This window comes from Amaranthus tricolor, chromosome 4, assembly GCF_026212465.1.
Source record: "Amaranthus tricolor cultivar Red isolate AtriRed21 chromosome 4, ASM2621246v1, whole genome shotgun sequence".
NCBI classification, from domain to species: Eukaryota; Viridiplantae; Streptophyta; class Magnoliopsida; order Caryophyllales; family Amaranthaceae; genus Amaranthus; species Amaranthus tricolor.
Window position 1 is genome coordinate 8,389,190 of NC_080050.1, and position 17,181 is coordinate 8,406,370.

General features: G+C 30.5%; 1 protein-coding gene across 1 annotated transcript; it reads right to left on the reverse strand.

The window, feature by feature from the left end:
• Nucleotides 1–3,003: 3,003 nt before the first annotated feature.
• Nucleotides 3,004–15,116, reverse strand: LOC130810647 (phragmoplastin DRP1E-like). Its single transcript, XM_057676788.1, has 15 exons — nt 14,708–15,116; nt 14,555–14,618; nt 14,345–14,452; nt 9,623–9,724; nt 9,461–9,511; nt 9,304–9,365; nt 8,262–8,352; nt 8,114–8,178; nt 7,031–7,225; nt 6,811–6,930; nt 6,662–6,732; nt 5,691–5,916; nt 4,853–4,903; nt 4,376–4,774; nt 3,004–3,485 (listed from the first exon to the last, which is right to left on the reverse strand). Exons 1-15 carry the CDS (start codon nt 14,846–14,848, stop codon nt 3,354–3,356), a joined length of 1,878 nt encoding a protein of 625 aa, XP_057532771.1. The 5' UTR covers nt 14,849–15,116; the 3' UTR covers nt 3,004–3,353.
• Nucleotides 15,117–17,181: the final 2,065 nt, after the last annotated feature.

Genomic DNA, 17,181 nt, shown 5'->3' on the forward strand with positions numbered 1-17,181 from the left:
AATGACCAAGGGGTAGCATTGTGGCTGATGCACCTAAAATACTTAACGTTTATTTTTTCACGCAGTCCAATGTACTAATTTAATCTTTACTATTTTTATTATGTAGATTAAAAAATTATAAAATTTGATATTAATGATCTTTGCAATTAGACAAATCAAATAAGATCTCACTTGACTATATTTTAACTTATAAGTTATATACTAATTACAAATTAAAGGTGATAAATGAATAATATTATTTTTCTAACGTTGCAACTAATTTAAAACAGAGGAAATATACTTCATATGGTTAATTTATTTAGAGGAGGAAGTACAATATGATTATGACATTTTTGATTTTATCTTATGTAAAATTAAACTTAACAAAATAATTTGTTTGATAGTAATTAGTGGTTTTAAGCAAGTTTTATTGGTTGGCGTTCGGTATTTTATATGTTGTAATAATACACGAAAATATAAGTTTAATAAAGGAAAATTTATCGAAAATAATTTAATCTTTGATTCATTTATTGCGAATAATTTCATTTTTGAATTATTATCGAATAATTTACCATTTGCTATATATTTGCTCCCATCATACCCGTTAAATATATGAACAGCCACAACCCTTACCTTTCCCTCCAAACCGAGTATGATGTGAGCAAATATATATTAAAGATGAGATTATTAGTAAATAATCAATATGTGAGATTATTTATAGTGGTTAAGCAAAAAAATTTAATTATTTTCAAAATCTTTTCCTTTAATAAATAATTTTAAGCCACATTGTAGGTTACCTTAATGGGTTTTATGTTGATGACCAATGAATAGCGAGTCTAATAACTTTATTTGTTAACTAAGTACTCAATACCTAATTTAATAAACAATACAAACAAACAATTCTATCATTATTTAAACGAACCAAGTATATTAGTAAAAACAGTTTATTTGTATTTTATTTCTTTTTGAAATAAAATTTATTTAGTAAAAATAATTTATTAGTAAAAATTTGTATTTTATTTCATTCTATCTTAAACAATAACTTAATCCCTCATTTTGATCACAAGCTCATTTTTTTATAATATTCATCAATCACTCTTATATTTAGTCTTAATTTAAGTTAGAACATAGTCAAATATAATAACGGTATTAAATGATGAGAATAGTAATAGAAAATTAGTATAATTGGTACTAAATGATTTAAACAAAGTGTGCTCAATCATGTAATTATTTTTTTATCAAGCATACAAATTTAACATTAGACTAAAACCCTAAAGACCTATTTGATAATTGGTACTAAATGATGAAAATATTAATAGAAAATTAATGTAATTTTGATAGAAATATCTGTTAACAAGTTTAATAGTCATGCTTATTATCCTTCATCAATATCATTTCCTTAACAAAATTCATTTCAATACATTTTCATTTGAAAACGTGGTATTATATGATAAATAGTGAACAATTTTTTTTTATGATTAAACTTTCATTATCATAAGAATGACATAACATATGAAAATTTACACTATAAATCATTCTCATTTTTACATTTTAGCATCGATTATCAAACAGTCTAAAAAGTAATGATCAAGTATACAAGCCAAGTCGAACTCAACTAATCTAAAATGACCGAAACAGATTGAATTAAATCTGAAAATTTGAAACAAATAAAAAAAAAATATACTAAAAAGTCGTATAATTAGCAACTTTTAAAAATATTTCCCAAATTAAGCACTTTTTTCCCATAGCACAGATTAGGGGTTGCTTGTTATTACTAACAGCGAACAAAGAAGCTTGGTCAAAAAGTCAAAGTCTTTGTTCGCTGTTAGTAACAGCGAACAAACATTTTAACCAAGCTTATTTGTTCGCTATTATTAACAGTGAACAAATACAACCCTAAAATTTTAATTGCTATTTTTTTGGGGTTCAAGCCTTTTGTAGGCTTTTAATTATGAACTTTCCTATTTTATTTCCTAAAAATTTAGGGTGATTTAAAGTTCCTAGTTATTTTAATTAAAACCTAAAATTAATTTTCCTATTTATTTCCTAAAAAACTGGAAAAGTTGGTAATAATAATGGATTAAGGGTGATTTTATTCAATTATAGAAAGTTAACGACCGTAGCTTTTTAATAATTAAAAGCCTAAAAAATTTTAAATTTTTAATTGCTAGTATTTTTTAATTAAAACCTAAAATTAATTTCCCTATTTTATTTCCTAAAAAATTGGAAAATTTGATAATAATGGGATTAAAGGTGATTTTATTCAATTATAGAAAGTTGATAACCATAAAAATAGGAAAGTTAATAATTAAAAGCCTATAAACTAGCCTTGTAAAATTGACGACCCAAAAAAATAGCAAGTGAAATTAAAGTTGTAATTGTTCGCTGTTAATAATAGCGAACAAAGAAGCTTGGTCAAAATATATGTTCGCTGTTACTAACAGCGAACAAAGACTTTGACTTTTTTGACCAACCTTCTTTGTTCGGTTAATAACAGCGAATAATTACAACTCTAATTTCACTTGCTATAGGAAAAAGTGCTTAATTTGAAAAACATTTTCAAAAGTTGCCTATTATGCGACTTTTTAATATTTTTTTGCTTATTTGTTTCAAATTTTCACTAAATCTAACAAAAAGCTGAATAAAAAATGTCGAAGTTATAAGAAGTAACATAATTCAATCATATTTAATCTCGAACCAATTGAATGAGTCGCGAGTAAGGGTGTTCAATGGGCCAGACCCCAATTTTGAGCCTTTATCCGGCCCGTTTTAGAAGGGCTTTGTATTGGCCAGGTCGAAAATGGGCCGGGTTGAAAACATGTTCTACTTTAATTAAAATGAAATGGGCTATAAAAGGGTTCAACAAGAATCGAAAACAGACCTTTGAAAATAATATAATGTATAATTTAATTATAAATGACAATGTCAATAGAGATTATTAATATTTTTTCAATTTAATTATTATATAGATAATTTAATTATTATATATTGATAAATGAGGATTAAAATAATTTTAGTAATAAAAATGGACCGGGTTAGGTTGGGCCAGACTTTTACAACCCGGACCATATTTACTTATGCCCGACACGGCCTTTATCCGGCCCATTAAAAACCCTAGTCTCGAGCATCACAGGGTGACCATAAAAACAGGGTAAGTTAAAAACTCACCTGGCAATATGATAATGACATTTACAAAGCATGTTCAGATCATGCTGTTGGTACAGTACACAAATCCAACAACCTGCTTCTGTGATGCAGGAAAAATGAATGCTCAAAATACAACATATATAAAACGAGATATATTTGACCTTAAATAAGCTAAATTGTATGACTATATAATACATCACAAACCAACACATCCAGTTAACTGCACACTATGATCGGCCCCATGAGACAGCCTCAATCTCAGCCCTTGCGGACTTGTATAATTCAAGCCGTTTGGCACATTGTAGTCTCCTGTCCATTAATTGTGGGTCTTCGTCAAGCATCTGCCCAAGCTGTTTTCCCTGAAAGCATAGAGAATCACATGCTCATCAGTTAGACATTGCTTGTAATATGAATCATACTAAAAGCGGAGGTGGGTGTTCAACTGTTCATGTCTATAGAAGCGTGAAACGCACAACTACAACACATGCCATGTATCAAATTGCTCAAACTGAAACAATATGAAAACGTGATTCGAAATACTGAATCTACATTTCTCGTTTCTTGTTTGCTTCAACTTGTCTTTTTTTTTTTTTTGATGTTTTGTTTTTAGTCATGTTCTACTTTCATGATACAAAACTTTGGATATATGATTAGTGTTATGGTAATATTTCCTCCTTATGATCGACATATTTGGACAACCATGGCCTATCTTAGCTTATTGGATATAATTTCATATCCTTATTTTCCAAATTTATCTCATTTCTTGTTTGTTTCCGTATCAAATCGAATTTTGTTTTGTGTAACAATGTTTAGTGTCAAATATGATATTTCAGTTTGGTCGGTATGGTTTTCGCGTGTGCCTTGAGGTGCCAATTTTACTTCGAGAGGTGTCAAAATCAAGTTCAGGTCGAATTACTGACCCACTTCTAGGCTCTAATGCCACTCAGCCAGCCAATGACTCGGTATCAGATGCCAAGACCACAAATGAATTTGCAGTTAACACCTCAAATAAATTTTTACAACAAACATTTCTGTTTGGTCCGTATGGTTTTCGTGTGTGCCTTGAGGTGCCACTGCCAGTTTTACTTAGAGAAGTGTCAAAATCATGTTCGGGTCAAATTACTGACCCACTTCTAGGCTCTACAGCCAGCCAATGACTCAGTAATCAGTATCAAATGCCGAGTCAACAAATGAATTTGCAGTGAACACTTCAAATTAATTTTTACAACAGGAGAGCGTGATTGATTACCTCTCTCTTGCCAACTTGCGTGTAAAAGAGATTGAGCAATGAATGTTTGGCTTCTCTTACTTGACAATGAACAGTTGCCTTTGGGATGGTGTTCTTAAGTGTGTCCGATGTCATACGTATATAAGATGAGACATTTGATGCTATTCTTCGGAAATGTCCATCATTGTATCGATCCAAATTTGCATTTGTATTTGCATTGGCATTTGCATTTGGACCACCTGGATTTGCAGATTTCTCCGCTTCCTGAGGAAGTCTTCTGAAGAATTCCACAGTCAAGTATGCAGCTTCCATTTCCACTAACCTGATAACCGTCTTCCTGCTTTCATCACGGAACCTCTCCAAGGACGCATAACAAGCTGCAGCTAGTTCAGCTTGCAAAGATGGGAAGCGCTTTAGTTCCTGTTTATTAAATGAAAAGAAGTTCACTAACTCAATAAGAGAAACTAGTAAGTTGACCATATTCTATCCAAATCTTACCTGAGTTTCCGCAATTGATTTCCTCACAAGTTCCTTTAATACAAAGTGAACCTATAAAATGAAAAAAAAATATTAAATGAAAGCAGAAGATAGCAAGCACCTAATTCTAATGTCACTGATGAGTGAATGTTGAAAAACAGCGAGTGTTCTTGCCAACAAATAATATGCTAATGATAGCATCAAAAATTTTGTAGACAGATATAAATCAAGCGGGAATGGATGCAATTTCATAAAAACCATCATCTGTAGTAAATTAAAACTTATTTTATGAAACCCCATTTTCATAAATTAAGCAGTTTAATTCTCAACTATTTGAAACGAGTAATCGAAATTCCCGCTTGCCCATCTATTTATATTGCTTATTTTAGTTTAATTTTGTGATAACATTCCAGACCTTATTTTTTATATTTGGTTACTTAGATAGACTCTAAATAAAATAAGAAATTATTCTAAAGCTTCATTGGATTAGACTCCTACTGTCTATAGTCATTATACTGCTCAAGTTAAGAATGTTTTAGCTAATTTGGTTACTTTTGATTATTAGATTTCTCTTTTTGTTATAGGGCCTTTAACGAAGTCGCTCATCACCTTGCCAAAGGGGCGTCTAGTAGTTCGTGTGACAAGGTTTGGGGCAATGGTGGTCCACCTAGGATCATCAATGTTGTTTTTGCTGATATTCGTGATTAAATATATAACAAGCCCACCTTTCATTTCGAAAAAAGTTAGACTATCTCTGTTAAAGTCCATCAACCAGCATCAACACTTAACCAGTTCTCATTTACCAAGCCTCTTAAACCAATGAAACAAAATGATAAAATTAACAGCAGATGGTGCTTACAGCATCAACAGAAGCTTCGGCAGGGCCTCTGAAATAATGTAAAGCACCTTCAATCAGACGGCGGTAACCTTGTTCAGGAGCTATGAGATGTGGTTGATAGCCATCAGCCTCGGAGACCACTTTCTTAACATTTTGTAAAGAAAGATATCGATCAAACGGGAGCTTTTTTAGTGCAGCAGGGAGCTGATTGTCAAAAACTCCATATATACGATCACCACCAGGACGCCTGAAAATGACAAATATCAAAAGCCTCAAATAATTGAATAACATATCTAAAGGCTAAAACTTCAAGAAAGACATGAACAAAGATCATATAAAATCCATGTTGTTCAGCAACTGAGCCTTGCGGAATTGAACCGGGGGGCGGGAGGGCTTAGCTCTCCACGGTCAACGCATTACCACATTAACATCAAGTGGCTTCCACCTATGAATGATTTCGGGGGATTGGATGAACGCAAAACTTTGTAGAAGTGATGAGGTTGTTTTTGATTGATCATTGACCCTTGATAGCAAAGAACATATAAAACTTTACAAAAATAAGAAGTGTACATGATTTCACAAGCCATTTACTATAGTTCATTACAGTGTACAAAGCCCAGAGAACAAAACTCAGAGGTCAATTCAAAGGAACATCACCAAACAATTAAATTAACCACCGGATCAATCTAACGACTAACATAGCTAAGATGACAATTTTGATTTCCAAAGTAATGAAGTCAAAATTCCATGAAGAGCCAAGAGGAGACCAGTATCATAAGCTACTAAAAAAACATTAAAGCATGAAAAAAGTCTGGTTGTGGAAATTATTAAGTTCATCACATAAAGTTGAAGAAAGCAGTGTTCACAGTGAAATAAAATAAGAATTACAAGCAGCAATAATAACTTATAAAAACTACCAAAATATAACTAACTGCTCATGCTTTGCAAAAGCAAACTGGCAATACACAATTGTTAATTAGTAAAGGAATTACCCTCCATCCAAATGCTCCTTGAAAATTTTGTCAAAAGCACGGCAAAGTTCCAAGATTGTGTATAGCTGAGCCTGAAATTCAGCATGAGTTACAAGTTAGAATGCCATGTGTTAGCATTGTGGAGTCGTAATGCTGAAAAACATGCTCACCCCTGCATCAACACCAATGGGCCTGCCAAGCCGATCCAATTCTGCTTCTAGTTCATCAATATTCTTATTTATCAATGAAATAATACTAGGGATTCGGGCCCTAATTACTGCCTCCAAATGCTGAAACAAGACAGAAAAATTAATACTATTAAAGGCAAAAAAACCAAGAAAACAATTCATTGTTACTTTATCAAGATAAAAATGGCCTAGAGAATTGCACCTTTGAAAGCATTTTTGCTAGATATTCTGATCCCATTCTGCTAGCTAAGTGTGAATAGTCGGGGCTAGTTGCAAAGTACTCACGCTCCTTGTGCCTTGCAGCAATCATATCCACATTTCTGTTGATTTCTGCTTGTGAACGATTCACTATTCCCACCCAGGGCTGTTGAAGTCGATAGGATCTTCCTTCAAGAACCTATAAAGAGAACTAGCTCCAGTTATGCATCACACAATAAACATGTATAAAATTAGAAATATATAAAGGCAAATGGAAAAGCTACAACTGAACACGACTAAAGAAACTAACACCTTGAATGTTGCAGTTTAACCCCTAAAAAGAAACTTAACACCACTAGGGATAAAGCTAGTTGCGGACATCGTATTTGTGTCATAGACCTTGAATAGTCATGTACGTCTATACCTATGCCACTTATACCTAGTTTATTGTCCAGCCCTTTATGGTTGCTTTTATATTTCTTTGGTCATGTTAATAACGTTGATATTATCTTGCATTGTCTTGTCATTTTATGGGTATGGTTTGCTGCCTTTCATCCCGCCCCAAACCCTAATAACAGCTTCTATGATCGGGATACATTGGGTACGATGATAAGGATGATGACTCCCTAAAAAGATAAGAAGTTTCAAACCACTAACTAATAGTTAACTCGGTCAAAAAAATGTGAATTAGTATGTTACAACTTTTTGATTGTGGATCCTAATACTTACAATATTCAAGATGTTGAACCTTTTAAAAACTATCCAAAATGGATAAACAAAGCTTCCACCTCTTTCATATTAATTTTCAACAACCATATACACGTACCTACTTAAAACGAAGAACAAAGGAACAAATTCAAACTCCACATAGGGGCCACGGCTAACCATTACTACAATGTTTCGAATAAGATTTTTCAAATTTAACACAAAAATGCAACAAAACTAGAATGGTTTACTAAAGAAGGTATATATCAACATAGCCAGATAGCACATTTAAAAAAATGTTGAAAGTTACCAGGAGTTGAAAATATTGAGATCCGAAGAAAGAAGGGAAATAAGAACAAAGAAAACGCTAAAAGTAAAATACCTCTAGTGCATTTGTCCCTTTGTCCATAAGATCTAATTTAGTAAGAACACCAAAGGTACGGTCACCTGAAAGAGTAACATCGAAATTTCTAGAAAAATTGTTTTTCGTTAATATTATGAAAGTAAGCACAAGAGCCTGATTCACGTACCATTGGGGTCTACTTCTTTGGCAAGTTTAATGGCATCTGATGTTGCAATATCTTGATTAGCTGGGGATATTGCTAGTATAATGCAATTGGGCTAGCAAAGCAAAGTGTTTAGCATTAGAATGACCAAAACTACTGGATTAAACATTTCCAAATGAAAGATCAAACCACTTTGACAGCAAATATAAATATACATTCAAACTTTGTCATTTATTGAAAGTAGATAGATAGCACGTAAAAGAAGAGTGTCACTATACAGTCATAGAAAATGCATCATCAACCAACAATAACTAAACAAATTCACACAGAAAAAAAAAATCAAGTTGGACTGTTGAAGGAAGGTACACTACTATTCCTCTCTACTTCTAAAAGTCATACCTAAAACATTATATTTGGCATATACTTCTAAAAGTCAAACCTCACACTTTTCCTCTCTCACTCCCTAGAGTTTCTTTTTCTCCCTTATCACCTTTCAACCTCCCATTAGTTTCCTCCCTCCCACCTCTCCCCTCCTAGCCAACCCACTTTTCCTCACTTCCCGTTCTAACACAAATCCTTGGAGATAAATATAATTTAAGAGACCTAAGGTAAAATCTATTTGTAGGGGTAGGTTGTAGACATGATCAATTAAAGTGAATCATTTTGTTTGACTTTGAGATTTTTGGTATATTGTGGAAGCGGTTGACAGCTGCGGAGAACATGAACGGGTGATGGCTAACAACAAACAAAGAGAAAGGACAAAGAGAAAAGATCGTGTCACTGAGGACATGAGTATGGGCCTAAGAAGTCGGTCAACTCGTGCTGGCGTGGTTGGTGATTAAATTCTGATTTAAGTTAGATCCTTTTTCAAGTAATTCACCCCTGCTAATATCAAGACCTTAGGGACTTTGCAGGTATAAAAATTTCCACCTTGCATGATAGCCAGCAGATTTCCAAACAAAGTAAAATAAAGATTGCAACTGTAGGGTGAGGCCAATAATTGATCATAATATTGAGATGAAATGAAGACCAATGAAAAATAGTTCATACTAGAATAGGTAATTACCTTCTCCACATACAAACGGACCATGTCTTCAATGTCCTTCACAATACTTTCAGGCTGTCCCTCTACGTTTATCAACAACAAAGACAAGACTTAGTTGAGCAACATGCTAGTAATGAAGTGGCTACTATACGCACTTATAAAAAGAAGGCAAGCTCACCTACAGCGACCTTAGTTAGACCCGGCAAATCAATAAGCGTCAAGTTGACAACTGACAAAGGAGAGAAATAATCAGAAGAAAGTCCAACAACACTAGGAAACATAAGCAAGAGACAGACTGTGCTCGGGACAAAAACTATCATGCAAGCAATCAAAAGTTTACCATGTGGTGAGTAAATGCTAAGGTGAATCGGAACAGGCGATATCATTTTGGACTTCCCAGTAACTCGATCAGTTTCATCTTGAATTTCCTTGCGGACCAAGGCTGACAATGAAAAAAGAAATAAATCATTCAACACAGCACCTTTGCTTGGACCAAAGTGTTAGCATTGGTTGGACTTAGAATGATAACAAAATATAATAGGAAACCCATTGATCCTAACAACTAAACAAAGTAACTATATTCATGAGTATGCTAAACTTCTAAAATTTCAAAAAGTTCAAACTAGACTTGGTGAGGCAAAATAACATGGGAGCTGCATAGTAGTAGATAAGATGGTCACCGGGCAGGTTCTCGGTGAAAAGCGGCCACCCTTGATTCAACTCAAAAAAAATAAGCCCCAACCAAGGAGTTCGGCTAAGAAACCAAGTAGAATTACGTTCAACTTTAAAAATATAAAAATTGATTGTTTAGATTCAACTTTTCAAAATTGACCAATCCCAACCTTAACATCGACACCAAATTATGTCAAGAAACCAAGTAGGTTTATGGGTCCAACTTTTCAAAATTGACCCATCATCAACCAACAATGACTCGCCAATGAAAAAAATTTTGACCCAAACTCCCTGATACTCTAAATCCAAAACCCTAAAGCTCATCCATATACCCTTAATCCTAATTCCTAACCCTAATAAAATTGTAGAAATATTATTTTGTACAAGCATATACTCCCTTCATCCTTTGAATTTTTTACACTTTCCTTTTTTAGGTTGTCCATTTGGTTTTACAAAATTTTTGCATAATCGAAAAGGCCACTTGAATTTTATTCAAAACATTTTTTCTCTCCATTAATACCATCCGCACAATTTAAACTTGTGTTTTGTTCTCCCAATAGTTACAGTAGTCTTAAATATAGCAATTACAAAGAGACGAAAATAGTAAGTTGTTAGTTTTTAACTCATGGAATAGAAAGCATGAAAGTTATTTGGTGAGTTCAAGAAATAAAGTGAATGCTACCAAAATTCATTACTTCTTGAATGTATAAATAATAGGATAACGACCTAGAATATAAGGTCATACTAGTCGAATATGTAGTCACTACAACCTAAAACTCCTAAATCACAATATCCTTATGCAATTAAGCTTGTTTAAGAACGAAATCAATGAACAATGATGAATTAGAGGGTGGAACCTTAAAGTACGGACCATTAAAATAATTTTGCTCATACGATTGTTGAAGAAGTTGACTGGACAATCAAGGCGAATGCCAAATGCAGAGACAAAGATAAACAATTGTATTATTCATACTAGATTAGGGTATTCTAAGAGAAGCAAAGCTGGTAGAATTGTTGTGAAACACATAACGTGCTGGAATAGGGAAGTAAAGGGTGTAAAAGAACTAGATATTTATTCAGCTTTAAGTACAGGTGATACTGAGTTGAGCATTGAAAAAAATAGATAAAACCAACAAACAAAACCAAAATTATACAAGCAATATGTAAGATAAATTTTAAGATATATTGTAGTCTTGAACAATTAATCCAAATCTGAAACAAATTGTAAAAGTTTCTATAACAAAGCAAACTGATTAGATAAAGCAATATATATTGTAGTCTAACTGATTAGAACAAAAAATATTTTAGTATTGACCTTGCATTTTGTATATCGATGGTCGTTTTTTAAGTTATGTTTTAATCCATGGAGGTTGGAAGTTTAACATGTTATGGTTGGTAACTTGGTATTATAATTCCTTATATTTGGTAACCCATTAAAGTTTGTATTTTGTTATGTATCTTCACCTACACAACTTTAGTCAGGACGTATGTGCCTAGTATCTTTTTATGTTCAAAACATGTATACTTTTGTACAAACAACTTCATGAAATTTATTTTACCATTTGGCATAAACACGTTTTTCTTAAAAATTCATCATAACAATCATAATTTGAATTATTCTCCCACACGGGACAAACAAGCTTTGCTAGAAAATAAGGGTAACATTTTCACATAGGATTAAACGTACTTGCTTGCAATACATAATATACATCATGTATAACAGTGTGCTATATTGGAGCATCACTTAAAAGAATTAATGCCATGTTTGGGAACAATGATTTCATTTGGAAATTTGGAATTGGCTCAAATATATTGTTTGGCAAATAAAAAATTTTCGAATTTGGATTTGGATCAAATTCCACCATTATTTTTAAAGTAGTTAAAGTTGAGAATTTGAGAATAACAACCCAAACCTTGTCATTTTCAAATTCTTCTTTTAGATTTCATAATTGAAATCCATAATTTAAAATGAAATACTAGTTCCCAAACACTAGATAAAAGCATTTTTCAATTCTTAAAATCCGACACCATATTTCCAAGGAAATTATCAAAATATTATTAATGATTTAATTAAACTTATTTTATGTAATATAAACATAAATTCAAATAGTTATGAAATTTATACAAAAAAACCATAATGTATTTCATATATTTATTAAGGTTAAAAAGAGTTTTCATCGAAATATTAATTTCTCAAACAAGTTGCAACTTATGAGTAATTGAAATAATTTAAATCAATAAGTAAAATAATCATCCAAAAAGGCCAATATTTCTAAATCATTATAAGTTAGGAAAAATTATCTAGAATAATCTAACCTTTTATTGAATTTCCTACAAAAATTCCAACTTTTAATTAACCATAAATAATCCAAATTTTAGGCTCACCTATCCAAGAACAATTTTACCCAAATGGTGATCAGTTTTTACAGGTTAATTGCGAAAAAAAAGAAAAAAATAGAAAATCAAAAATATTACTCCCTCCGTTTCTTTTTGTTCTTCCCATTTACTTTTTGCACAGTTTTCAATGCAAATTTTAAAACTCAATATCTCTAACTATGCATAATAAAAAATTATAAAAAATACATAACAAAAAAGTATACATTAAGAAAAATCTAACGAAATCTCACATGGATATATTTTATCGTCTAAATGTGTCAAAAACATTAATTAAATTTCTCTCTCCTTAAGGTGGAATATTCCAAATGGGAAGAACATTAGAGAACGGAGGGAGTACAATTTAAATGTTACAGTCAAAAAATAAACTCACTTCATTCCGCATTTTAATTTATAAAATTTAAATTTCTTTATAATTTAGTTTTGTATTTACTTTTTAATTTTTTTATGCAAAACAACTTGTTATATAAGAGGTTACCTTGATGCATTATAGCAAGCACCTCTTAGTTGGATTATTAATGGTTAATCAAAAGTTACAATTATTGTAGGGAAATCAGTAAAAGGTTAGATTATTTTAGGTAATTTTTCCAATAAGTTATTATACATATTGATCTTAAAGGTCATTTCATAAGATTCTAAGATTTATTAAATAAATGAATCAATCAACAACGTTTAACTGATATAATAAGTTAATAATAATCTTAATGAAATTTGAACTTAAAAATTTATAAATTATTAAAATTAAGTTATTTTACGCTATTAGCTTAATGATAATAATATAATTGCAAACGAACCATTGTTCGAGCCAGTCGGTTTTGGATAATTGCATTGACTCCTTAATCAGCAATTTGGCATTAAGCTTAATCAAACCCTTGGCTGGTATGGCCAACTCTAGTCCAGGAAGGACATTACTCATCAAAGGATAACTTATTTCAAATACTGCCTTTTCCCTTCAAGTATTCCTCTTACGGCCCATTTGCTGATCGATACTAAATGGTGGAATGATAATGGGAAAATTAGTGTAATTTTGGTAGGAATATCTCTGTATAAACTTAATGATCATGCTTATTCTTCAAAAATTTCATTCCATTACATAACCATTTGAACATGTGGTATTATGTGTTAAATGAAAAATTATGAACAAAAAATTTTTTTATGATCAAAATTTTATTACCATGGGAATGAAATGATACATATCATGAAAGTTTACACTACAAAACCTTCTCATTACCACCAATCAAAACCGTTAACCAAACGAGTCGTTAATGTCAAGACACTTGGCACATCCATCAATCAATAGCAATATGTTATCCATAATTCATCATTTTTCACTACAAATTAAATCCGTCATATCGTTATTAATAGGAAAAATTATCTAGAATAATTCAATTTTTTCATGATTTTCCTATAATAATCACATCTATTTGTTAATCATAAATAATCCCAGTAATTGCCTAGAGTAAACTTGGGTAATCCAATGAACTGCAATAGAAGGTAATTCACCCAAAAAGTAAATTGAAAATTAATATACAATGAGAGAAAAATTTTGAAAATTTACATAAAAAATTTCTGAATAATAAAAAAATCAGAAATTTTTTAATATTTTTTGTCGATATTTTATTTTAAGTTTATCTTTATTTTTAAAAAAATAAAACTTGTTACGCAAATCATCCGTTGACCGGGTCTACTCTAGGGATTATTCATGGTTAATCGATAGGTGGATATTCCAGGAAAATCATGAAAAGCTTGGATCATTCTATGTAAATTTTTCTTATTAATATATTAATATACCAATTTATACGCTAATAACACATATCTCTTTCTATGCAACACAACTACAGCTAACAACCACATAACACTCAAGATTCATCAAACTTGATAAAACCTCCCAAACTCCAAGCTTAATCAACAAAGAAGATAAAATGAGAAATTTACCCAAAATCAATCATGCTCCAATACAAAACTAAATTACAGTTAAATGATGAGAATGGCATACAGAAATCAGTAAATCGGCGCTTAGGCATGTGCAAAAATTCAGCATACTCTTGCGAACCATCCTCTGTTTTATGCAATTGCAACACCAACGGTCGCCTCGTCACAATTCCTACAAATAAAAATCAAAAACACTTGCATGAAATTCTCTCTTAATTTAATCAACACAAAAGTATAACCGAAATTATTTTTCATCAAGAAATCAAAACCAAACCAGATCCTCGAGGAAGAAAGTCACGGCCAACAATACTCTCAAGAACAGAAGATTTTCCAGAACTCTGAAAAAAAAAACAAATTCCACAAAATACAACAATCAATTAAAAATTTCAGCAAAAAAAATGAAAATATTATTCAAAAAAAATAATACCTGACCACCGACAACCGCAACAGAGGGAAGAGCTTCCCAAAGAGAAGAGAAAGAAGAATCACTACCGCCGTGGTCACCAAGAACAGTACAAGCTCTTTGAATTTTGTTGACAAGTCCAATTAAACTTTCCATGGTTGCCATATTGAATTTCACTTTTTGAAACAGTTCTAAACCCTATAAATTAAGTAGAGAGTTCCAGAAGCCGATGTTGCGTTCGCAGCAGAGAAAAATGGAGGTAACAGAAAATTAAGGAGAGAGAAAATTTAGGAGAAGATGATGAGAGAATATAGAGGGTTTGTATGATAAAAATTGTTGAAAATGGAAATAAAAATCGTAAAGAACGGTTCAATTTGGACTATGGTCAGTTGATGTCAGCTGGTATGTTTTTTTTGGTGGAAAAAAAAAGAGAAAAAGAAATAAATGTTTGAAGTTTCAAATTTCAAAACTGGACTTTGGTCAGTCGTTGTCCACCTTTTTTATAAATCTGATTTGTAGATGATATTGGGGTGGTTGATTAATGGCTTTTGACTTAGTTTTTTGATTGGTTTTTTATTTTTGCCTTATTGATTGGTTAAATAATCAGAAAAAATATTTGATAAATGACTATTAAAGTAGTTGAAAAGGTGGCTCTTAAACCAACATGAAAAGTTGCTCCAGTTAGCTTTTTTTGTTGGCTTTTAGCTTGTTGGCCGTCTTTTTTTATACAGTCAAAAGCCAAAACTCAAATTTAACAAACATTCCCACAAACAATTGGCTTCTTCAGCTAGCTTTAAAAGCCAACAAAAATAGCCAGCATTTTCAACTGGTCAAACAAACTAACTTAAAAAGACAACCACCAACAGCCAACAGTCAATTGTCAAATACCCTATTAAGAATTCTCAAACAAATTGAGCTTCAAAATTAATGTATACGAGTTTCTCTAGTAAGATGTTTTGCATCATTTGAGTTACTAACTAAGATTATACCCTAGTCTTGCATGGTCTGCACTTTTATTTTTTTATAGATTGTTCGTATTCATAACATGTAGGACGATCTTTGACAAAAATTTAGCAAAGTCATCATAAAAATCTTTTACCACTTCTCGGATGTGCTTGACAATTATCAATTAAACATACCAATTTTTATTTTTCGCCACCTTTTTCATTTTATCACCACCCTCCAAATGAAATTACGAATTTGCCCCTAGACTTAAAAAAATACAACTTTGCTACTGGACTTAAAATTTCTTATTTATTATAAAATAAATTAAATATAATAATTAAAACAAAAATAAAAATTAAATAGTAATAATAATAACAATCACAACAACAATAATAATAATAATAATAATAATAATAATAATAATAATAATAACAACAATAACAACAACAACAACAACAACAACAACAACAACAACAACAATAATAATAATAATAATAATAATAATAATATAAATAAAATTAAAAAAAATTAAAAAAAAAAATACCAGTCACACAAAAAGTGTGACTGTACCTATGTCGAGTCGCACTTTTTGTGCAACTGGTATTATAATTTTTTTTTTTAGTTTTTTTTTTGAATTTCGAATTATAAAATTTCTTTTGCTTAATTAATTTATTTTTTAAGTAATAATAATAATAATAATAATAATAATAATAATAATAATAATAATAATAATAAATAAATAAATAAAATATTCAAAAAAATAAATTAAATATAATAATTAAAACAAAAATAAAAATTTAATAATAATAATAATAACAATCACAATAACAATAATAATAACAATAATAATAACAACAACAACAACAACAATAATAATAATAATAATAATAATAATAATATAATAGCAATAATAATATAAATAAAATTAATAAAAATTTATAAAAAAAAATACCAGTCGCACAAAAAGTGCGAAAGTGCGACTCGACCTAGGTACAGTCGCACTTTTTGTGCGACTGGTATTTTTTTTTTTTTTGAATTTCGAATTATGAAATTTTTTTGTTTAATTAATTTATTTTTTAAGTTATTGTTATTTAAATAAATGTTGTAATAAATTATTTTATTTTAATATATTATTATATTATGATAATGTTATTATAATAATTAGTTTTGAATTTAAATAATTTATTTGAATGTTTAATTATTTTTTAATATGATAATAATATATTAATTAAAATTTAGTTGTTAATTAATTTTAATTTTTTATTAATAATTTTTTTATTAATTTAGTTGATAATAGTGTTATTAAGTCCAGTGGCAAATTCGTAATTTCATTAGGAGGGGGTGACGATAAAATAAAAAGGGTGGCGAATTATAACAATACCCTTAAACATTAGCAAATCTATACTAAATGTAATCATAATACATAAGAACTCAAAGTGCTAATGATGTCATCATACATTTGAATAGATATTATAATTAAATATTTCCGCAAATGCTAAAATTCAATTTTAAAAAGAAATACTAAAATTGGTAAAATATTCTTAATGACCGTT

Excerpts from the sequence above, each read along its gene's own strand:
- LOC130810647 (XM_057676788.1), bottom strand. The coding sequence starts at position 14,848 with ATGGCAACCATGGAAAGTTTAATTGGACTTGTCAACAAAATTCAAAGA. Across the intron at positions 9,366-9,460 it reads TCTAACTAAGGTCGCTGTAG|AGGGACAGCCTGAAAGTATT; the intron begins GTGAGCTTGCCT and ends TGATAAACGTAG. Across the intron at positions 4,904-5,690 it reads CCGAAGCTTCTGTTGATGCT|GTTCACTTTGTATTAAAGGA; the intron begins GTAAGCACCATC and ends TTCATTTTATAG.